The 26349-nt window shown below is 32.0% G+C and overlaps 1 protein-coding gene and 1 pseudogene across 1 annotated transcript; one reads left to right on the top strand and one right to left on the bottom strand.

Moving 5' to 3' along the window:
• Positions 1-26349, bottom strand: part of LOC132946090 (uncharacterized) — a 150451-nt pseudogene that overhangs the window by 5050 nt on the left and 119052 nt on the right.
• On the top strand, positions 9894-10545 carry LOC132934393 (uncharacterized). The gene is made up of 3 exons (XM_061000703.1): positions 9894-9929; positions 10213-10335; positions 10384-10545. The coding sequence occupies exons 1-3, from the start codon at positions 9894-9896 to the stop codon at positions 10543-10545; spliced, it is 321 nt and encodes a 106-aa protein (XP_060856686.1).

Below are 26349 nucleotides of genomic sequence, written 5' to 3'. Positions count from 1 at the left end.
CCGAGTAACTGTATCACTAGCGAGTACAGTGCGAATTGCTTCGTACCGCTAAGCATTAGTGACACATTAGGTCGGAACGTGACAGCTATTCTATTACCAGGTCGTGGATTCCGTCGGGAAGTCCACTTAGAAACGAGTAACATTACTGGTCGTAATGATGTCTATTGCTCTCTGTCGGCTCGTATTTATGTACAATCGAGCTTGCATTCTATGTTCAGCTTCAGCGTTCTTCATTGTTGATTTTAAAGGGTTGAATTCCGAAGTAGAAATTAATGTGGGGTGATATTATGGTTATGAACATAGGCGTGCGCACAGGGGCAGCAAGGTGTGCTCTTGCTGCCCCTGGACGGTTTGAATATTGCATGGGCCGAACTGGTCCAAGCTGGGCCAACACACCGGTAATGGACAATAAAAAATGAGTTGGTTATCCAAAAAGACAAAAAAACACATCGACAACAGACTTCTACAGTATTCTATGACCATTATTTATTACAGATGTATCATACTGCCGTCCTCGAACGCCGGGACAAGTTGTTCAAGCTGCAACTCAGCAACAGGACATCCTGGATAGCAGTGGATCGGCTCAAGCCAGCCTTCGTCCTGCGAGACGACCCATTGGCCGATCACTCATATGCCGCCCATGTCATCAATCGCCAGTTTTCAAAGTCAAAAACCCAACAAGTTTGTTTTTCTCCTCCGGGGGGGGGAGTAATGTGGCGGCGCAGCCGTCACATGATTTCTCCCCAGACGACGTAGACACTGTAAGGCGTTGGTCACTCCCCACCAAACCGACGGTTGGTTGCGCACGGCGGCTACGGTCTAGCCGCCGTCCGAACCGACCTCCGGTTTTTCCGCTACTTCGCAACAATATACACGTACGCCACGCACCTCTCGCTCGCTAGTTTACACACATGCCAAAACCTCGTGACCAACGCTTCCAACTCGTCGGGTGGACACTTACGTTCCATCATACTTTAACTGTACTATTTACGTTCCTACATGTTTTTGTAATAAATAAACCTTATCAACCAAACGGCCTTTTTATTCTCGTTGAATAAATTCATCACAATTACGTGATCTGTTGGAGTCAACCGGCACCAACCGCGCCGATATCTCCACAATACTATCATGTGCATAAATGCATAATATGAGAAGTTATCTATATAGTAATAGACAATAGTATAATTGATTGAAAAATGAAAACTAAAAATCATGATTCCCGTGTTCCGTCATAACGATGCAGTACACAGATACTATTAATAATTTCATTATCAATTTACCACTGTCCCTGACTCCCTCATTCTATTACAGTTAATACTTTATTACATTCGATTTGTCATTGTCATATTTGCTGTTGATTGTTGTTGATGCATACTCGCCTAGTTGGCACTTTTTTGGTTGTCTTAAGATGTTTACAATCATTCCTGTTACGAGCTAAATTAACTATTGTCAAGAACAAGTTAAGGAACACTATCGGCCAAGAAAGACTGAATGCTTTACTTTTTTTATTTGTTGAACAAGAACTAACTAATAGTGTTGATGTAAATAGTGTGATTGATGAATTTAAACACTCATTCCCAATTAAACGTCGGCTTGTATTATAATAATAAAGAATAATGTGTTATTGATATTTGATGTATTGTTAATTTTGATATGGTATACCGGTGTTGAGCAAAAACAATTTATGATTAACCAATGATTATCGTTTGAAATAGTTTTATTTAAAGGTCAAAGGTTAAATTTTAATTTTGAGCTTAAAAATATTAACTTAATACCCATGTATGGGCCGGCAAAAATATTCGCTGCCCCCGACTTGAAACTCTGCGCACGCCTATGGTTATGAATAGTATGGTTACTAAGTTTATAACACACTTATAAACTTAGTAAGTGCCTAGGCAGGTTATAAGTCTTATAATGATGGTACTTCTTTGCACGTTTAAAGAGTGGTGTTGGTACGCGCGCTCTAGTGTCAAGATAGGCAGTACACATTTCCTGTGCGTTACGATTTTGTTCTAAAACGTGTGTTCTTGTTTGACCGCTAGAGGTGGTACTGTATGGTTGATGAATTAAATTGTGGGTTGGATTTTGTATGGTTACAACTGCTAGTGCGTCGCTTGTACTTTTACCTTGTGTGCTACCTTCTGATATAGCCTGCGCCAAATTAGTATTCTATTAATGTTTCTTTATATCGCTGTATCGCGCTAAATAATTCTGTTTACAGATACGCTGCATTAGTGGGTTTATCATATGTAGTTTTTAAAAACATTTTTAACATTTCCCAACTAGTTGTTTTTTCGTATTTTATTACCTAGTGAGCCAAGCCCTTTATTCGATTAAGGATTGTCCTCAACATAATATCCTGATTAGTCACTGCAGTTATATGTATATATAAATTATAAAAAAATATAAAAAAAATAATAATTTTTCATCTATACCCCCACTAAACTCGGGTACCAATCGTATTACGTGCTCTACAGTTTTATCTATAGTGACTGTATAATTTGTTCCACTAGTATCGTTAGGGCACTATAGATACAGGTATGCTACGCCGCAATTTTGCGACTAATAATGTTATGTGAATATGAATTTCTCCCCCTTTATTTTATCATTTTATCATTGATAAATGAGTCGCAAAATGGTGGCATAGCATACCCGTTATATGTAGACCCTAGTACCGTTTGACTCGCTGCTACTAGTACAGTAGTACCCCCCGTCATGCTACTTGGAGATCCTAATAGAACACTAAATATATGACTTTCGGAAAGGTCTATTTCAAAACTATTGTTTAACGTTACGTTTAAACTATTACGATGTTTCTTAGGGCTTTCTCACATAGAATTATGCTTACCAACTATTGTACATTACTAAATTGTTCATTGAATTGATGTTGGCACTTCTAAAAGCTCGCTGGTCCACGGAAGATGTTGAATCCTTTCTTGGAAAGTTGATCAAGCCTCCTTTGATTGAATTCGGCAGGAGTCCTCGTCGTGTTCATACGATGTATGTGAAGGATCCCTGGTTTTGGCACCAAAATGTTCGTGTTGTGATCCAGTTGTGGAGCACGGTTGACAAAGGTCAAAACCAATGAATTAACATGTAGTTAAATTAACTATTATTATGAATTTATTAAAGTTAGGTTAGTATTCAACATATTTTAAACACTCAGAGTAATGTTACAATTTAAGACAAATATCTCTAGCATGAATACTGTCAACTAGTCGTCACGCAGAAATAGTGTATCTTGTCTCTCTCTAAGCGTCTTTTATATACTAGAAAACAGTAGATTACGTCATGGTCTTTTACAAGGTTCCACTTAATTATTCACTATGGCTCTTTTAGTACTTTAGAAACTAACTTTTCCTTGTGACACTTATTAATAGTAATTAATATATTGTACCAAGCACACCATGCGTAATACTGTAATAATAATATATACGAGTTTACCAACCAATTTATTCAAAACTATGATTTTAATTATTATAATAACCTACAGAACGATGACAAATCAATTTTATATGAAATCCTATAATTCCATTTTAACACAATGTCTAGTATAATTTTACAAGATCTGATAGTATAAAATATATAAATATGTTTAATTATTGTTTTTTTTTTTCTTAATAAAACTTTTTTATTCAATAATCAACTTGTTATTTTTAATTACATATCACCTTGAATCATGAAGAATGATTTGATGAGTTTTATAGTATAGTTTCAATATTATGTTTTATTCTTATCACATGTTCTCAGTGAATATGATTATAGTAATAAGATTAAATTTGATAGCACAGAATTGATAACAATGTTTCTGTTAGTGTTTACGCCCAAGAACTTGGACGTAACAGCTAAAAGACCACTCGAAAGTCTATTCGAAAACAAAGAATTTTGTGTTTTTGTTGGCGCCGTACAAATCTAAATGACAGACCAATTTTATATTATCACGGGTAGGCAACATAATGCGCACAACGACAACTGATTTTTAGGAGGAAATGGAGCTGAACATTTTTTGGAAAATGAGATGATACAGTTTAGTTATTGTGGGGGGGGGGGGGGGGGGGTGTCTCTGTGGTCGAATCGGTGTTCTGCAACGACCACAGAGCTCACATGATTTGGCTACACCTTAACATTAAACTTAAGAAAACTGATGATTTTCAGATGATAAGCACTCGGATAGCAAATCAAAGTGGACTGTACCGTTTCACTTGACGACCTTGGCGGCCTCTCACACACCCGAGGTGCTGGCGTACGGCGTACTTACGCGGATGTGGATGTCGCAATGGGTGATATTCATAGATAATATAAGAATGGATAGGACATAAGAACTTATCACATGAAACTTTAGTGATACTATTTTTAAGGTTATATGGGGCAAATATTCAAATGATAATTGATAAATAATAATAAATATTTTAAATATTTAACAAAGTTTAGAGTAATTTTCCAGGCACAAGTGGCACAACAATCAAAATACAAACTGACAAATATCTAAATATAACTGACTATCATGTTATTATTATTATTTAATAAAATTGTTTTGTACATAACCTTAAAAAGCCCCATATCGTCTTTCTCTCTCTTTACGTTCTCTCTTCCTTAAAAAAGCACACGGCCCCATATGGAACTGGTATAGGCATGTCCTATCCATTCTTATATTATCTATGGTGATATTGTTGTGTACAGTATACGTACACACCACTAGTCCAACTCACCCCACAGAATAATAATAATATAATAAATTGACTCACGGTTTAGGAATGGTAACGCCACATATTTATTTTAATAATAATAGTAGGCATATAAATGATGCCGTTACAATAACAGCGACAGATATTGTCGCACTGACAACACAAAATAATAATTTGTACAATAATCATATCATAATATAATAATAAGTTGTTGTGTGTATCAAACAACTAAAAAAAACACCGAAAAAACAATGAGTGACAATCATGCGTGTTTTACGCTACATTAGCGGAGGCGAGTATATACGAACGAACAACACAATGAGAATAATTTGACAACAAGGGCGTTGGCCGCAACAAGCGATTCGGTGATATACCATAAACACAAAGACAATAAATATGAAAAATACAATAATCAAAGGTGGGCAAGTTAATGAAAATAATTAACTCAAGTTAAGTTAAGTTAAGATGACACAAGATCGATAAGTTAAAAGTTAACAGTTAACAAATTATAAATTTAACTCGATAAGTTAACAGTTAATATAGAAAAAATATTAACGTAACTCAGTTTAAAAAAAGTTAATCTTTTATTTTTAATTAGTATGTAAATCACATAGAGTGAGTGTGTCTTTCTAATTTCTAATTTATAAATTATAAAAACAATAAATGGACGGACGAGGAGGAAAGATGTCACCGTCGCGCAGATTAGCGCTCCGCTTGGCGCGAACAATTAGAAAATATTTTATTTCAACATATATTTATGTTTTCCAAGACCTTTGAGATTTTAATAAAAAAAACACACATATATAATATTTTGTTTATTAAATAAAACTCATTTTTTCCATATAATAATCGAACTGGTGTCTTGCTTTTATTAGTTTGACGTTTTGGATCGGTTAGTAATTTGTCAAATATGGTTTGAATCGTCTCATTAAGACTTCATTCAGTATGAAGCGTTTGGTCTTTTGATTCATCGCTCATGTATAATCTTACAGTAGCTTTCACTGAACTTCCAACTATAACAATTAATTATTTTTTTTTTTAATACAAAATAAGTAAATATAATCATATTGAAAAAAAAACAGATTTGACAGTAGGTTTTTTAATTTAAACCAATTTATTTACCCGTTCTTTACTGGTACATTCTCGATGTTAGCGACCTTATAGTGTGAAATGACCCAAAGTTCCTTTGACTTATCTTCAAAAGGCGTCTTTATCGTTGCAATCCCATCGTTTTGTCTAAATGTCATCGAATTAAATACCTCGACATCAAAATCTTCTGATCTCAGGCGTTGGCTAATATTTTCTCGGTATGATGCATTCTATAAAAAAATTAAATTATTTATGCTATCATCATGAAAATATTATTTATATTACCATTTTAATCTGCACTTTTTTATGGTTTTTTTCACACTTAGTTATTCCATGGCACGTTTTGAACCAGGTTTTGTTTTTGAAAAAGACGGCCTCATATTAACTGATTTGTTGAAATGTTCATTCTATGAAACATAAAACATAGTATATTTTTTTTATTGTTTTTCAAAAAATGCATAAGTGGTTTTTATATAGTGCTTACAGACTTAAAAATATTTTCTCAGAAAAATATAGATAATATTGAATTTGCTCACAAATATAATCATATGAATACCAATCTTCATTATCTGTATTTTTTACCAAAATACATTAGTATAAAATATATAATATATAATTTTAATGTTTTTATTTTATATAATCTGAGAAAATATTTTTAAGTCTGTAAGCACTATATAAAAACCACTTATGCATTTTTTGAAAAACAGTAAAAAAAATTATTATTGTAATTATTCTGTTATTATTGTAAAGGAATAGCTTAACGTATTAATATATAATATGTGTAGGTAATCGATGCACGTGTAAATACATAATTGTTACTCAAGGCGTTTCTCCTTGAGATGTTATGGTCTCATAGATGTAATCTCGTGGTTGCGAAATATTCCATATAAGGAACATTTCGGCAAACCACTTAAATGCACCATTACAACTAATCAAACTGAGCGGGCACAACAGAATAAATTGGCATTACGAGGCGGCAGTTTCATTATCTGCGAGAATTACAACTTATGAATGGCTACATCCACCTCAAGAACACCTGGGTCCACGCGCCGACCATGTCAAAGGAACCGACATCGTATATAGGAGGGCCAGGAGTACAGCATAATCAGATGTACCTGGACCAGAGCCGTTAACAACAAGAGCTACTTCACTCCACACTCAGCCATATTCTGTACGACAAACGACGATATTATACATTTATTCTGTTCTAATTTGACTACCATTTTATTTCAAATCATCATCATTCTGGATCCCTGAAGGACCAGCACGTAACATTATATTAACTAAAAAAAAAAAACAGAATGTAAGTAAAATATTGTAAATGACATTATAATAATTGTGAAATGTCATAAAATATGTAACAAATTTGTAAACTGTTATAACAAGATTGTAATCAAATGTAAAAGGTGTATAAGTAGATGTCGCTCTGCTGTACAGCTGTACAATAGGTTACAAGTGGGTCACTGTAATGGATGGTGTTAAATTTGAATTCAACGAAAATGTTCGTAAACAGCTCAAAATAAATCAAAATATTTGGAAAATGTTATGGCGTATAGAAAATGCTAATATAAACATTCAGTCAACATTTCATGTACCTACGGTAATTTGTTTTACAGTTGCGCCAAAAACCAAAATCGATTTTCTCGAAAACAAATTTTGCGTAAAAATTCCCGTTTTCCTTAATTTTTCTTTTGTTTTTCATGTCACTTTTGAAAACTACTGAGAAATTTTGACTTTTGACCTCCCAAAATACCAACTAGATTCACTTTCCTATCAGAAAAGTTACTGCTGAAGAAAATCCAAGCACTTTTACTGTCCTAAAAGGTGATGACAGACACAAAAAAAAAATAACACACATCATTGTAAAATCAATACATTCATCGCTTCGCTCAGAATCTTGTTTATTTGGTAAAAGTGCATATATAAGTGAATGTACACCTCCAATTTCTTTGGCTAGTATAACGTAAACTTGCGTAAAAAGAGGAGGTGCAATCTTAAATGTTCCGTCACAAAACCATATTTTTGATCTTTCTAAAATATCTAAACTGCTCAATCTACCAAAAATTAAAATTCTATCTAGACCTGGCCCAGTGTCATCGAGTAAAAATGTCTCATTCACGCCTTTAGATGGTGAATAAATTGTATAAGCTTCTGGAATTATCAAAGAATTTTAATTTTAGTCACAGCAACTTCTGCTTCAACTGCCGCGGCATCTGAGTCATGAGAGTGCTCATTGATTCGTTTTAACACAGTCAAATCATCTACATCTACATTTGTGTGAATTCTGGATTTACATGTTTCTTTTTCTACATCGCCAAAATCGTTTTTTTCCTGTCTGCACTAAACGCATCAAATATGAACATAAAACCATTATCTACGAAAACATCACGCCGACGAATAGTTTCTACAACTGCCATTTTGGTACTGACGAGCAAACATAAATTCTATAATGCACGCCTAATATGAGCTAAGAAATACCTGTTATTAAATTATTATCTTATCTACCTATGTTCATTTATCGCTAAACTTGATTATGAATACACACAAACTCTGCACACGCAGGCCACCGTGATGCGGACCTATTGGGTGCCGCGTGGGTGAGGTGATGTTGAAGTGAAAAGGTTTACACGACAAAAAAAAAAAAAAGAAAACACAACTTTTGCACTGTGAGGGTTGACTTTATTGCTGGTGAACAAAAAAAAACAATGTGATTGTGGCCTCGGGTTATTCTGGTTATACGAGTACGAGAACGAGTCCAGAAAAACGAGAAAAATCAAAAAAAAAGAAAAAAAAGACGATTGGCCGGGGACGTGTGTGTGTCCGTCTTGTGCGGGTCGTCGATGGTAAACTAGTGACATTACAATCCGGTTCACCCAACGGCCGGCCGACGGTTCACAGCGCGGGTGTCGCGCGCCGGCGTCGTCCGTCGTCAATTGGCGGTTTGTTTGAGAAGTGTTGCGCGGCTTTCCGCGTAAGAGGCTATTTGAATTCAAACAGCTATTACGCGGGACCGCGTCAACCGGATATGGGAACATGATAAACTATTTTTACCATAGCCATAACAAATTAATGTTATGTATATAGGTACTTATAATGATCAAAATATACCTTTTAAATCAATTATTATTATTAAATATTTAGGTAGGTATTTTTTAACGGCAAAGTGGCCTTACGTCGAAATGGCAATGGCGAAATGGTCTTACGGCGAAGTGGCGACGGCGAAACGGCGACAGCCATTTGTCCGTGTTCGCATTGTACACGACTACTACAACGATATATACATTATTCTGTTATAAATAACTATATACAATTACTATTCTAAAATTGACTACTATTGCAAGAATAATTTGGCTGTTATCAGCCTCAAATACACATGCATCCGCTTCGGTACATTGTAAACCAAATGCATTCAAAAAGTTCTTGAAGCGTATATTCCAACATCTTGGACTTTGTTTTAAGCCATACAAACTTCGCTGATTAGCTGACTACATACTTGATTCGATCCATGTATGTGGTAGACTAGCAAAAACGTTAAGCAAATTACCAAATTACTTTCAACACTGCATATGACCTAATTAAAAATGATGTCCGTGGTCTGCCGTCACCCTGTCAAAGGAACGAATTTACCAACCAATATATTCAAAACTATGATTTTAATTATTATAATCATCTACAGAACGATGACACATAATTTTTATATGAAATATTACAGTTTCATTTTAACACATTGTCCTATATGAACATTATGATATTATAATGTAATTTGCTATTGTATATGAACATGTTTTAACAGGCATCTAAGGTAAGGTTATTATAGAAATTTGTTCAAGGGGACATTGACTATGGTAAATGGTAAATGTCATAAACATTTGACTGGGCAGGTTATGTTAGCATCAATTTAAATTCATTTAATGTAATTTGCTGTTATACATGTTTTAACAGGTTTCTATAAGGTAAGGTTATGGCACCAAGCCATTGCTATGGTCATTTGTGTACTTAATTATTGAAGTAGTTGCAAAAATCTGTGTATAAAAGACAGAGGGAATTCACTAATATTCACTAGTCTTCAAGATTTAATCCCAGGACAAAAGCCTAGTTCAACAGAAATACTGCCAAAAAATGTCGTACCGTACAATTGCTTCAACTGATTCAGAGGTTAGTAACTACTTAGTAAATATCTTACAACCAAAGCAAATTGGAGGCCAGTCGTAACACTACTCAACACTATGGTTATAATTCTTAAGATAATATTAAATGTCTGATTATAACATAGTTTTAAAAAAAAAAATATAAAGTAACTAAAGAATATTGGAGGTCAGTCGTGACATTACTCAGCGCTTTGGTTAGGTTAGGAATATTATATATTCTTGGAACATAGAAAATATATAATGAAAAAAAAAACAGTAAAAAAAAATATACTATGTTTTATGTTACATAGAATGAACATTTCAACGAGTCAGTTGATATGAGACCGTCTTTTCCAAAAACAAAACCTGGATCAAAACGTGCTGCGGAAAAAACAAGTGTGAAAAAACCTATGAAAAAAAAGCAGATTAAAATGGTAATATATTTTCATTACGATAGCATAAATAATTTAATTTTTTTATAGAATGCATCATACAGAGATAATATCAGCGAATGTTTGAGTTCAGAAGACTTTGATGTTGAGGTATTTAATTCGCTAACATTTAGACAAGGGGATGGCGTTTGGAAAATAAAGACGTCTTTTGAAGAAAAAGGAAAGGAGGTTTGGGTAAAAAGCCATTATTAGGGTCGCCGAGGTTTTTTTGTTTGGTCGTGAAATCATTACTTACAATTTTAATATAATACATTTTATTTAAGTACTTCAGATAATAAATAAATATACATATTTACCAATTTGATGTGTTGAAATATACAATTAATATTAGTATTCAAACCATGTAAACACACGTGCGTGTACAATGTCGTTTTCTAATAGATACTTATGCAGTTACGATATAGCTGTGTAACACCTTTACTATCGCTTTCTATATTATATACGGATACGGGATGGCCTCGATTGTTCATATAAATAGGGCCTTTGATGTATGTAACAATCACCTGCACAGACGCTGTCATACCGAGTGTACGCGGTGTGTGTGTATAGTCACAGTTTAATTGTCCAGTTGTACGTTATTATCAGGGCTAGGATTTATATGCAAAAGCATGTTTTTTTTTGCGATTTCTGATTATTGATTTAGTCAGTTATGTCCACGAATCACGATGAGATAAATTGTGGTATTTTTATTTTGCATGTTTTTGCATATTTTGGATGAAATGCATATTATTGCATATTATATTGAATAAAATGAATATTATTGTACATTTTGATTATAAGAATGCGAAAAATAAATGTTTTATAGTAAATTTCATAATACTTGGTTTTTTGTCAAACATAAATTTTATTTTTATAAATACAATCCTATGGTACAATAGGTATGCGATAAAAGATTAAATAATTTGACATTCATTTTCGAAAATTTAAAAAAATATGTGATCGTAGCATGTAACACTTGTAGTGACTGTGAATTATAAAATTTATTTTTTTTTCTCAATTATATTATATTAAGGCACCCGATGCCGATGCCATTTTGTCCTCAAAAATATATTCTGCGGGAATAATGATACCACCTTATAGAATCAACCAAATTTCATAATTTTTTATTTAATTGCTAGAGAGAAATATTCTACAGCCCGCATCGATCTCTGTTTTTCAATATTTCATTCTCAAGCTTTATAATATGTCTAAAAAAATACAAGATAAAAAGCATTTTTTTTTACAAATTTTTTAATACAATTATTTGAAATAAAATACAAAATCAGAGATTGATGTGGGCTGTAGGAAGTCTTCTTCTTTCAGATAAAAAAAAAGTCATCAAAATCTGACAATTCTACAAAGCTTGAGCGTTATTCCCGTAAAGTCGTTTTTTTCGATATAATACACCCTATCAACCCCCCCCCCCCCCTAAATAGGTATCAGGTAGTAGATTAGTGTAAAAGTCTTATAATTGAAGTGGCAACTAAAATATAAAATTTAATTTTCAAATTTTATAGAATTGTGAAAATTTTGAAAAACTGGTAACGTGACCCTAAAGACGAACAGCTAATCACTGATGTATTTTAACAAAAAAATATTTTTTTTCTAACTATATTTTTGTGTTTATCTTATAAAAATTTAAATGCATATTTTTGCATATTTTGGTAAATAAAATGCATATTTTACCGTTTTTTATTGCATACAAATCCTAGCCCTGGTTATTATATATTATACTTGTGGTCCCTACTGATTCATACCGCTACCGAAACCCGTCTTGCTTAAGGGAAAATGTCACCTGTGCAGTTTCATTCATTTTTCTAAATTAAGAAGCATGTCCAATAAGGCCCCATGTATGGTGTTGTTTGGGTTTTTGGGGCTCAAGGATATGGTGGTAAATAGGTTAATGGCTATGGCCTATGTTGACATAGAATTATGTTATTAACCTACTATTTTTAAAATAATAATGTAATAAAAAAAAAATAAATATTAATTATATAAATATAATATAATATATATTATAACATATACTGTACTAACATAATTAAAGAAATAATTGTACCGCCGGAGTAATGAAATTATTTGTAAAGTATGGATAACTGAATATTAGTCGTAGAACAACAGTTGGAGGACTTCTTGAACATAAGCCCTCGTTTTGTGGGGGAAGTGTTGCGATAGTTAAGGTGAAGGATCACACACTGATACGTGCTGTAAAGTATTTTGTTTAAATCGATTTCAGTTATACTCTTTAGTCTTTATGTCTACTGATATATTCATCATGCTAACTATTACCCTACCGTTGTTAACGATGGATACTGTATTACTACAAGACACATCCTTTACTACTTGTTTGTGTATTAGAATATTTTTATTTTCAACTAATGGGTCAGCAATCAATATTCCTATAATAGTTTGAGGTTTTAATTTGATAAAACTAGTTTCTTCTATGAACTCCTTAATTATTCCTGGTAAATGCGAGGTCGTTTGGATAATTAACTTGTTGTTCGCTACGTCTACTATTACATTATTAGTTGAGAGAAAATCGTTTCCTAGAATACCGTCCGTGGGAATTGGAAATCGCACACCTACTATATGAAATTCTGTGCTGATATTTTTATCGTTTAATTCTATCGGTATTATTAATTTTCCTATGGTTTGAATGAGGTCCTCGTTTATTCCACGTAAATTTGTTTCTTGTGTTTCGTCTACTTCTAAATCTTTGCGCAAGCAGTTTATTTTGAAGTATGTTTACCTGACTACCTGTCTACCTGTGTTTGTTCTTCTAGTGTTTCATGTATAATTTTTGCTTCTGAATCTAATTTACCTAGTGTACTGGCGGTACATAACTGATAATTTAATTTCTGCTCGATTTTGAATCTGTTTATGCTCTCTTCTTTTTTAATGCATCTATAAACCGCCAAATTGAAGGATGCTTACCATTTATAAGTGATGTGAAACAATTGTGCCACCCTTCTATAGCATTATTTGTTGTAGCTAAATCTTGGATTACTCTCGAAAAACAATTCCATAATGTGATTGCATATTTTGGCGGTTTTCTTTTTCCTCTCCTATCTAATTTTCCTACCCATGTATTTTCGAAATAATCCAACAGCGGCGCCAGTAGATCCTCATTATCTGTGTAGTAACTTGTAGCTAGTAGTGCATCATAACATTTAATTACATCTGCTTCTGGAATAAATGCTAATGCGGGTAGCATTCGAATTCTTAATGATAACTCTGGATCATTTCGATAAGTTGTCTGTAGGCCCAATTCTTGTACATGACGCCAAATGCATTGCGACATATGAAAAAAACAACCTTTTATCTCTGTATCACAAAACTCCATTTCCATAGCATTTAAAGCTGCTCTTTCATAATCTATCATAATACTTTTTGGATTTAAATTTGGTTTCAGTGATTTTAAAATTTCAAACATGTGACGGTAAGTTTTTTCTTTTTTATCTGGCAGTAATATGTAAACACTAGGAATAACGTTGAAATAATACACCCCGTGTATAGTATATAACTGAGAAAAAATAGGGGGTGCCACTGAAAATGTTCCGTCGCAAAACCAATTATCACATTCGCTCATAAAATCTAAATTTTGTTGAGTTGTAAATATTAAAATACGAGATTCAGTAGGACCACTATCGAATTTTAAAAATAATTTGCCATTCGAGTTATACTTATATTGATCTGGTTTCTGGTATAATAAATTCAAAATTACTTGGATTAGCCGGTGCAGCTTCCTCCTTTTGGCGCATACGTAGTGTGACCATAATTATTTTATCCTAAAGGGGGACACTTAAAAAAAGAGGTACATAAAATGTAAATATATAATAATAGCAAATGCATAATAAACATTACATTTAATTTAATTTAAAATTATTTTAATTTACAAACATAATTACAGTTTTAATACTTATCCTTAGATACAATTTTTTTTAGTAAGAAACTATTTTTTTTTTAACAAATCATAAAATTCCAAACAAGTGTAATCAAAGTTTAACTTGGTTATTAATAATGCTTTTAATGTAGACACGTTCAACTGGGTTTTTTCCTTGGTCCAAATTTTTGTTATGTGACTGAAAACACGTTCAGTTGATGCATTAGAACCCGGCAGACATAACACATATTCTACTATTATTATCATTTTATCACATTGTATGTCTTTTTCTTTAAAATATTTGAAAATACAAACCCAGCGTTGATCTGTGGGTTTTTTTTCTAAGTTCCATTCATCAATTTTTTCTTGTGTAACATACTGTAATGTAAGCATAAATTGATCAAATAATGCAGTATCATTATTGGGATTGAAAAATCCTTTATTTGAAATGAACTCAGCAACCTTTTCTATTTCAGACCAATTTGGAACTTTTTTAAGGGTAATACATTCCATTATTTCTAGTTCTTCAAAATGATAAGTCCAAGATGTTAAATATTGCTCGGAAGTACTATAAAAATTTTCAATTACAGTTAGAATGTCAGATTCTTGTACTAATCCGTCATGTTCTAGTTGCCTAATAAGTGTTCTTACAGACAATGGAATGAATTTTTTGGAATTTTGGAATTGTTTTTTATGCATCAAGTTGTTTTTAAGTTGTTTTATCTCATTAAATACTTCAACTGCAAGTATGTTTTGGCCTTCTATGTTCAAAACATGTTGATGGAATGTGGCAGCTTGACTGTGAATAAAGTTTAACCATAGTTCTGCACACGGATTGCTAAAAAATGTTTTTAATATTAGAGGTACTTTATCTTGACTCAAAAAGTAAGATTTTAAAGCAGGAAATAGTTTTAAAATTCTTTCTACTGAAGGCATAAGCGAAAGCCACCTTGTTTTACTATAGCCAAGAATAGCTTTATACTCAATTTCTACAAACATACAAAAATCTTTCAATTCTTCCACTCTAACAGTGTAAATGTAAAAAAAAGAATAGATTTTTACTATTATACATTCTATATCAATAGGAAGACAGTCAGCAGCGGTTTGTATAGCATTGTGGATAATATGGGCAGCACAACCAACTCCAATCAATTGTTTTCCCAGCTTTCCTTGTAATTTATGGAACACATTATTAGTGCCACGTCTTGAAACACCACCAAAATTACAGTTGGTGTTGTCCCCACAAAATGCAGCTACTTTATTTCTAATATTATTATCATCTATTGTTTTTACAATATAATTTATAATAATATCAGAAGTTTCACCAGGCTGAGACTCGACATTTAATATTTTTATCTGAATTCCATATAGGGGGTCAAACAATCTAACAAGCAAAGGAAACAACTTAACATTTCCATGGTTTGAAGCATCAGTTAAAATACTTATGCAATTTGCGTTTTTAAGCTGATTAGTTAGAATATCAATTGCATATGGAGCAAAAACATTGGTTACTATTTTTTCACACTTTGTTCTGGCACAATGAAATTTAGGTTCAAAACAAGCCTGTGTGAGTTTAGAAAAGCAGTCATGCGAACGAAAGCTCTGATTTTCAGAAACTGTATGGTATGCCCAAGCACCTTCTGCAGCTGCTATTTCCAAATCTCTTGAACTTGGTGCGCTACTTTTATAATATGTCGTTAATGGCTTACTTGATGAAACGGCTAAATCTGCTGATTTATGTTTAATTGATTGAATATGTCGTTCAATATCATATCCACCTCCGTGTGAAATATTGAAAGTCCGTTTACATTTTCCACATAGTAGTTCGGAATCAGATCCATTGATTTCTTTTGGGAAACTGTATTTATTTCGAAGTTCAGGCGTGAATCGACACAAACGTTTAGGTTTGCCCATTTTGGTTAAATATGATTTATGAATTTACACGGTCACTTTACTTTTAGTACTTCACGTTAAGGATTATTATTTATTAATAAATTATTATACGAAATACGAATGCCGGTCATCGGAATTCCTGAATGGGAATTATCCATGATAACACCCTGCTCATATCATTGATTATAGAATGACATTTAATATAATATTATTCTGTGCCACAAAGCAGTGCCGCCAAATTTATAGTAAATAATAATTCTAATCAGTGACACAAGAATATAATATTATTATCAATTCATGATTGCAAGTCTGATACAAGATACAACGTCCTGTAGAGTGTTAGTGTAGAATCATGATAAAATATTTTATTATGTACACTGTCTGTATTTTTTTTATACTATACAGTCTATACATCAATTTTCATAAATGCGGGACAAAAGTGGGATATTTAGATATGCGGGACGCACCTCTGAAAAACGGGACAATCCCCCCTAATGGGGGACGTCTGGTCACACTACGCATACGTTGAATTGTCCTTTTCAAGGTATTAACACTCGACATTTCCGCGGAAACTGCACTTGTTACCTAATTTAGTTTAATTTTAATAATTAATATTTTATCCATTTCTATGCCACTAAAATATGAATTACCTGCATAACTGTGTTTCCTAAAACTGAATGTGTGCTGAAAGTTGTTTGTGATGCATTTTTCTTTAAAATTTAAATAACTTTTTTTGCTTCGATTTTTGCTGCATTTGGAACGTGATTATTATGTTCAATATATTTGGTGACTTTTTCGTCTACTACGTGTACGCGACCTTTACAGTGATTTTTTTTGTATTCTGAACATTTCCAATATATTTTATTTTCATGTTCTCGTTCTTTTACGTGTAAAAAACCTTGATAAATAAGTAAATACTTATTTTTTTCGCTTAATACGTACTCTAAAGCCATAATCTATGAACAATACTTCAGCTGCACGAAGTTATTAGTATACTGATTGGGATTGTGTCAGTACAAATATATTGTCGTAGCGTTTCATGGTTATCTATGCAACTATAATAGTATTATGTGGACTGATAAAATAGGTACGACTGTACGAGTATAATGTTAGATAAGACTTGATCGACGATCGTTATGTCGATCGAATAATATTACGAAAAATTCCTATTCACCTTGCACTATGAAATAACTTAAAGCTATTTTTGCGATCAATTGTCGTGCGGTAAATTGTAATTGCGGTCAATTGGCTTGCGATCAATTGTTTACGGTCAATTGTCGCGTGGTCAATTGCTTACGATAAATTGACGGTACACCGGGACGTCGATATGGATAGCCACTTTTTCCTACAACTAGTCGACATGGACAACAAGATCATAATCGCAACGTTACCTTTGGGAAAGCACATTAAAAACGGACGGGCACTCAAACTCAACGAGCCACACACTTTAATGTAATAATTTCTGTTATCTTAGTTATTTCGAGAGTTGTGGAAGGTTCTTCAATGTTATTATTTGCAGTATTGATATGACCTACAAAATACCTCGGCGTATTTTTCGGCCCTATAGTATATGTTTCATGTAATTCTTGTTTGAGTGCCATTTTAAATTCCAAAATGAATTCCCTTTGTCTGTCGCTAAAGTTAAAATTTATCTATAACATATTTTATTTATTTTTATTATCATTATTTGCCCTAATTATGTGTTTAGTAAAACATTTGGAAAATTGTTTCAATTCTACGTTGCTTGTACTAGCTCCCTACTTAGTTTTTATTCCTAAAATTAAATTAAATTTGATGTTAATTAAGTATACATAGATAATATATATTATTATTATTTATATATTTTAATCGGCTTGTGCATCATTGTAATATTTTTTTACATTATTTCTAGGAACAGTGATGCTTCGCCGCCCACGTTGTATAACTACGTTTTCATTTCCCACTACTGCCATGACTTCGAATGGTCCTAACCATATTGGATCAAGTTTTATTCTGTGATTATTATCTTTTAGAAGTACTAAATCCTTTACATGTATCTCTTGAGGGTATTCGTTTCTATCATACCTGTCTTTACTTTTTATTTTATTTTTAATCAATTGTTCCCTAGCTATCTTATGTGATACCAGCATGTTTTCTTTTAAATCAAATATATAATCATCGTAATTGTTTAATTTTCTACGATATAGAGTGTGTACCTACCAGCATTTGTAAAAGTTAAAATATCTCCTTCCATGTGAAATATACTATTGTATCGTTCTCGTCCGTAGTAAATAGATTGTTTTTCAGTTTCGTCCATGTGTTCAGTTATATTATTTGTTTTAATTGTGCTATACGTTCATTGTGATTGTCCTTCGTTTCAACTGTATATATTTCGTATTCAATATCGTGAAGTATTTTGTTTAAATCGGTTTTAGTTATACTCTTTATGTCTTCTGATATATTCATCATGCTAACTATTGCCCTACCGTTGTTAACGATGGATACTGTATTACTACAAGACACATCCTTTACTACTCGTTGTTTGTGTATTAGAATATTTTTATTTTCAACTAATGGGTCAGCAATCAATATTCCTACAATAGTTTGAGGTTTTAATTTGATAAAACTAGTTACTTCTATGAACTACTTAACTATTGCTAGTAAATGCGAGGTCGTTTGGATAATTAACTTGTTGTTCGCTACGTCTACTATTACATTATTAGTTGAGAGAAATTCGTTTCCTAGAATATTTATGATTATTGGGTTATGGGCTATCATTTTTACGGCAATCACTTTTATGGATTATTATATTTTTAGTATTATATTTTAATGGGACATGGATTCTTGAATTATCAAACTATTTTGTTTAGTGATGGGTTAAAAATAATAATTGCATTACACTTATATACATAGTATTGTAAACTATACAACATAAATACCTATAAACTAAACTTGACTAATAAGGTGAAACGATTTTCAGTCTTATACTCCTAATTGTACCATTCACGTCGGGAACTTTCCGATACGCCGACGAACAATTAACACAACATTCCGGTCTATACTACGAAAATCGGGAACCTTTGAAACTTATTACATCTCAATGGGACCTAAAAACCTAAAATGCATTTATTAACCTTGCTAAGTATAAGGAACAATTCGCTTATATAGACACTATTATAGACAAAACTGAAGCAATGTGTAAGGAGCATATTATATATAATCAGGACAAAAATTGTAAAAACTTACTCTACCCAGCTAGTATTATAGTAAAGGACATACGAAAAAAAAGAACTAGTATTAGACTCGATAGGGACATTCAGTATCAAAAAGAAGTACATTGTTAGGAATGGTAGCAAAAACAGCCAGATTATTATACGGAATATGTAATCTACAATGCATTAAAAAATTTAGTTCTAACATAGGACAAACACACAACGCTGAACAAACAAAATTAGTTAAAGAACAAATACAAATCGTCAAATTAAACAGCGACTTTGACAAACACGAAAACTATATTATGACATTTGTAATAAATGACAATTTTAATGTATCTAAAGAACAACAGTTAAGAAATCACTTAATGAAACATTTATAGTGCTCGTTAATTTACTAATTACGAAACACATGATAGAAACCAACACTTTATTAGAAATCATACAACAAGCAAAGATAGGATTGATAGGAGTTATACATCCAAGTTTAATATCTCCACACAAACTTTTGGAATACGTAAAAGACATCATCAAGGTATCATTACTTGTGGGGAGGGGGGGGGGGGGGTGATTTACCGACTGACCTAGAGATAACAAACATTTACGAATTGGTAGAACTCTTAGACCTTACTATATATTATGCTGATGACAACTTAGTGTTTATACTAACTTCACCGTTAATTTATCAAAATGATTTTATTTTGTATAATTTAACATCTGTACCAGTAGATATTGGAAACGATTGTATTTACGTAAAACCTAATAATAAATATCTAGCTATAAGTAAAACTAAAGAACATTACGCCATTTATGACGAATTTTATTACACTCATTGTAAACACGGTAGAGACTTCCTTTTATGTCCTGAAGGTAATCCTTTACATCCACGTTCAAGTAGACCAGAATGCGAAGTACAGCTACTACAGGATCCAATAAAAGTTCCACCAAGCTGCGAAATCATGCACGTACAAATCAGAACCTCCAACTTTCATAAGAAACGGTTCAAAAACGAATGGATATGCGTTACCAAATATGACGTAGTCTTTATTACATGTGACGAAGACAAGGAATCCACCAGTCATACTTAAGAGGAGTAGGCATTTTGCGACTTAATGAAACTTGCAAGGAGTACGCCGCAAGAGACGTACTCATACCTGGAAAAGTCGATTACAAATCAGAGTATAGGGATTTCTTTCCAAGTTCAACCATTGAACGAATCAAAAGCATGCCGTATACCGACAATAACAATTTGATGAAAGACTAACACGTAAAAACTAACAACATGGATGACCTACACTCGGTATCCAACTCGAAAAAACAACTAGAATCCAGAAAAAAATTAATTACAAAATCAACGAAATTCAAAATACGCAACATATATTTAGTTATACATTATATGTAATCATAAGTATTATCGTTATGACAATAATAATAATATCAATATATACATATAAAACAAAAACAATGCAAACAATGGAAACAGCAGACCTTAATAGAAATCAGGGCGTGACATGAAGATATGTCAACATAGTCGAATTTCCACTCGCACCCAGAAACAGCTGCACAGGCTATCCACAACTACGTACATTCTTGAATTAAGGAAAGTCAGGGACTTCCGTCTTCGAGGGGAGGAATGTAGTAAACCGACGGAGTCATTTTTCTATATTTTAAATATCATAAGTATATTCTTATGATATAGCAACAACAAGACTATAAATCTTATCGATCATTCCTGGTCCCTGGAATTACATACAATGTGCGGACCAAGGGTTTGACAGATTAATGTCTGTTTTTATTAAAAATCGTCCGCCAAAATAGGACAAAAACAAACCTATAAATCTTAAATAGTAATTGCCAATAATACATTTGCTCATTTTTGGCAATAATAATATCTAGATCGGCTCCTTCCAAACTTGATATCCACATTCTAGACTCTACCGTGTACGTTTTTATCCACATAGATTTTATATAAATATAGGATTAGATCTATAACAGAACTAGAAATAGTACAACCCATACACTTGTAAGACTTAACTGGTCATGGAGCTTGCCCTCCACATCGCCGCTAGTTTAGGTCTATTTCCAAATATTTTTAACTAGTGTTAATAACTAATTTCTCGGACAGATGCTTTTCGCTATGGCCTCAAACTTATATAATTTCATACAACAATATACTGTGTTTAACTTAATAAAATTGCTTATACTTATTTACTGTGTCACTTGTCACTCTGCAACCTCTCCTTTGAAAAACCTATTCATCATCAACGTCGTCGAATTTAAAATTGTAAGCGTTAGTGAGGAATCACTACAATAGGAATAATGTCAAATATAATAATCCCCATTTCTATAAAATAAAAGAATAAGTAACCTTATAACTGTTGAAATATACAATTAATATTAGTATTCAAACCATGTTAACACACGTGCGTATACATTGCCGTTTTCTAATACTTATGCAGTTACGATATAGCTGTGGAACACTTTTACTATCACTTTCTATATTATATACGAATACGGGATGACTTCAATTGTGCATATTAGGGCCTTTGATGTATGTAATACTTACTTACACGAACGCCGTCATACGGTGTGTATAGTCACAGATAATTGTCCAAGTTGTACGTTACTTATATATTATGCTTATTGTTAATAATACTTAATCATATTGTCGTGTTACTATTATTTATATTTATACTAAAGTCATTAGTCTGTCAAGCTTCACTTTCAACAGGTTATGAGCTCAGACACACAGTCTGGTGGATTCATGGTTGAAGTATTTATATATTTGTATTCACTCGGAAAACTTCAACCAGTCGGAGGTACCCTAGCCTGGATTTCGGGAAAACAGCGGAACAGTGTAGGTACAAGGTAAAATGTTGTTAATCAATTGATATACAGGTCAAGTATACGGGAATCATCAGTCATGGAAGACTCGGTGAAGATAACAAAATTATGTGCGAAAAACTGGCCGTAAATTCCAGATGAAGGTTATACTTAATTCCTTGGAAGTAGGTGATATAATTTCAGGTGATTGGACTAAACCTGGATTACCAATCAAAAAGTCGTTGGGAATAGAGACGAACGAGGAAGCCAAAACACGTTGGCAAAAACAAACAAAGCTCAAAGCGAACGGTAAATGTAAAATTAATAGTTACCTCAGTCCATTCAGTGGCATATTTAGGGGGGCCAAGAAGGCAATTGCCCCGGGCAGCACTTTTTGGGAGGCAGCAAATTTAACTGGGATTTTTTTTATAAACGGATGCAAAAAAAAAAATAATAATAAAAATGTTAGTTATTTTTTTATATTAGCAAATCAATGTCAACAAAACGTGATATAATATCAACAATACAACACGGCTAATTAATCTACATTTCGTAATAAGCGCGCGTGTATTGGTTTATTATTTGTCGTTGGCTGTTCAAAAACACAGTACTATCACTCGTATGATATTGCGGGCCAAGATGTTAGCAACGCGTTAATTATAACTGCTGTGACGGTGTGATAGTGATACTGTAATATCACAGAATAACCAGAAAGAAATTTCAAGGCTTATCAAAAAACCGTCCGACATTTCTAGAATTTAAACGTGCTGCCACATACCAAGAAATTCCCTTTTTTTTAAAGTTTTCTGTGGTTTGTGGGTACATTGTTAATCTGCAATTCCACTCATAACCCAGACCACAACAACAAGTGCCAACAACACATAGCTAACACGTCTATCGATTTTCGTACTCCATCCCGGTTACGTCTCGATTTTTTTGCTTTTTTAAGTCCAAACGTTTTTTGTATTTGCTGTTCAGCTGCAGTATTATTTTATTTGTTTTGGTATTTTATATATTACTTACCAAATGTCTTTTCTTGTTAAAAATGCCGCAGGTAGTAGATGCTCGTTGGCGTATTGTACCAGCCTTTGGTCAAACAAAAATGATGAAATACAGATATCATTTTTTAGATTTCCAAAAGACCATTCAAGGTAAGAACAAATTATATTTTACAGTATTTACTAATATTATGTCTAATTTAATTTTAAATATATTATTTATTTACCTATAAAATTCAACATACGTATTTACAAATGTGATATAATAAGCACATGTAAACTAATATGTATTAAGTATGCTATTGTACCAAACCTAACCTAACCGGTCGCAAGCAGTGGGCGACCGGTGAACGAGTTAAAAAACACCAGCAACGCCAAATCCTCTACTTCAAAGCAGAATTAGATCAAGATCATCTAACCTGCTATATCGAACAGACCATCAGCAATAGGTATAAATAGGACACTATATATACCTTCAAAATATCAACACGGACGACGTACTACTTCATACTGGTTTCATACTTAGCTAATAGCTACTTGGTAAGAACAGGGCCGTCCCGAACTAAGATTCATTTGGGGGGGGGGGGGGGGGGGGTATATCTATCAATTTACAGACTCAAAAAATCAATTATTAAGGAAAAACGGGAATTTTTACGCAAAATCGGTTTTCAAGAAAATCGATTTTGGTTTTTGGTGCAACTCTAAAACAAATGACCGTAGGGACATGAAATTTTGACTGAATGTTTATATTAGCATTTTCTATACACCATAAAATTTACAAAATATTTTGACTCTTTTTGAGCTGTTTACGGCCACTGTCAGTTTTCAATTTTTTTAGTTTTTTTTTCTATAAATATCAATAAAATTTTATCTGTTGAGTAAAAAAGCTTGAAAATTTAATAGAAGGCTCCTAGGTTATTATTTCAAAGGCAGATGAAAAAAATGAAAAATCCTTAGTCACAGTTTTTATTTATATGCATTTAAAGTTCAAATTTTGACAAAATACGGAAAAATCACGAAAAATAGCATATTTCATAAAAATTTTTCTTTTTAAATCTAAGATTTGAAAATGTAATATAAGATTACTCATAAGTTTTTCTACCTTTATCAAAAAAAAAAAAAAATGTCTAGAAGAAACTTAAATTAAATTTTTATGAGCGTCTGAAATTTATATTCTTACAACATTTGATATTTACTCGATTTCTCATGTAACAATTTTCTTATTTTATTGTAATTAAAAAACGAATGACTGTAGATACTTGAAAATTTCACTGAATGTTTATATTAGCATTTTCTATACACCATAAAATGTTGAAAATATTTTGACTCTTTTTGAGCTGTTTACGGACATTGTCAGTTTTCAATTTTTTTAGTTTTGTTTTTCTATAAATATCAATAAATTTTTATTTGTTGGGTAAAAAAGCGTGAAATTTTAATATAAGGCTCCTGATATATCGGTCTAATAGCAGTTGAAAAATATTAAAAATACATAGGCACAATTTTTTTTTAAAAGCATTTAAAGTTCAAATTTTGACAACATTTATCAAATTTATAATTTATTAATTATTTTGTGGTTAAAAATTTATAAATTTTTAACTTTTATGGCTAAGGATTGAAAATTTAAAACAAGGATCCACGTAAATAGGTTATATATAAATTACTTTATTCACAATAATATCATCAAATATACTTGGTAAAATCATAGGCTGACTGACCGTTTTCGCTCAGAATCGTTTTTCTTATACAATGATATTATATCATTGAATTCAAATTTAACACCATCCATTACAGTGACCCACTTGTAACCTACTGTACAGCAGAGCGACATCCACTTTTTTTTCTTATCATTTCATACTTCATGTTTTTGAATTTTATTTATAAATTATAAATATATAATGAATAACCAGATAAAAGATTTTATTATAAAAAAAGGTATGTACAATATACTCATGATGGGTAGGTATTCAAATACAAATATTTTAACACATATTAAATATATATAAAACATAAAATAATTCTTATTAAATCTTATTAAAATTAACCTTGTAAACAAAAATCATAATAATATAAAACTAATATAACAATTACTTTGAAAAAAATTAACAGTTAAAATTGTATTCTACGTTCTTTTAAATTTGACCTTTGTTGTGCTAATTTGTTAATATTCAATTGGTCTACAATATCTAGTAAAAGTGCTTGGATTTTCTTCAATCGTAACTTTTCTGATAGGAAAGTGAATCTAGTTGGTACTTTGGGGGGGTCAAAAGTAAAAACAAAAGAAAAATTAAGGAAAAACGGGAATTTTTACGCAAAATCTGTTTTCAAGAAAATCGATTTTGGTTTTTGGTGCAACTCTAAAACAAATGACCGTAGGGACATGAAATTTTGACTGAATGTTTATATTAGCATTTTCTATACACCATAAAATTTACAAAATATTTTGACTCTTTTTGAGCTGTTTACGGCCACTGTCAGTTTTCAATTTTTTTAGTTTTTTTTTCTATAAATATCAATAAAATTTTATCTGTTGAGTAAAAAAGCTTGAAAATTTAATAGAAGGCTCCTAGGTTATTATTTCAAAGGCAGATGAAAAAAATGAAAAATCCTTAGTCACAGTTTTTATTTATATGCATTTAAAGTTCAAATTTTGACAAAATACGGAAAAATCACGAAAAATAGCAAATTTCATAAAAATTTTTCTTTTTAAATCTAAGATTTGAAAATGTAATATAAGATTACTCATAAGTTTTTCTACCTTTATCAAAAAAAAAAAAAATGTCTAGAAGAAACTTAAATTAAATTTTTATGAGCGTCTGAAATTTATATTCTTACAACATTTGATATTTACTCGATTTCTCATGTAACAATTTTCTTATTTTATTGTAATTAAAAAACGAATGACTGTAGATACTTGAAAATTTCACTGAATGTTTATATTAGCATTTTCTATACACCATAAAATGTTGAAAATATTTTGACTCTTTTTGAGCTGTTTACGGACATTGTCAGTTTTCAATTTTTTTAGTTTTGTTTTTCTATAAATATCAATAAATTTTTATTTGTTGGGTAAAAAAGCGTGAAAATTTAATATAAGGCTCCTGATATATCGGTCTAATAGCAGTTGAAAAATATTAAAAATACATAGGCACAATTTTTTTTTAAAAGCATTTAAAGTTCAAATTTTGACAACATTTATCAAATTTATAATTTATTAATTATTTTGTGGTTA

Source organism: Metopolophium dirhodum, chromosome 1, assembly GCF_019925205.1.
Source record: "Metopolophium dirhodum isolate CAU chromosome 1, ASM1992520v1, whole genome shotgun sequence".
Taxonomy (NCBI): Eukaryota; Metazoa; Arthropoda; class Insecta; order Hemiptera; family Aphididae; genus Metopolophium; species Metopolophium dirhodum.
The sequence above is the reverse complement of the archived record's forward strand: the minus strand, read 5'-3'. Positions and strand labels throughout refer to the sequence as shown.

Bases quoted from the DNA above. Each gene is read 5' to 3' on its own strand.
- LOC132934393 (XM_061000703.1), top strand. From the start codon at position 9,894: ATGTCGTACCGTACAATTGCTTCAACTGATTCAGAG. The intron at 9,930-10,212 runs GTTAGTAACTAC...TATGTTACATAG, and splicing joins TTGCTTCAACTGATTCAGAG to AATGAACATTTCAACGAGTC. The intron at 10,336-10,383 runs GTAATATATTTT...ATTTTTTTATAG, and splicing joins AAAAAAAGCAGATTAAAATG to AATGCATCATACAGAGATAA.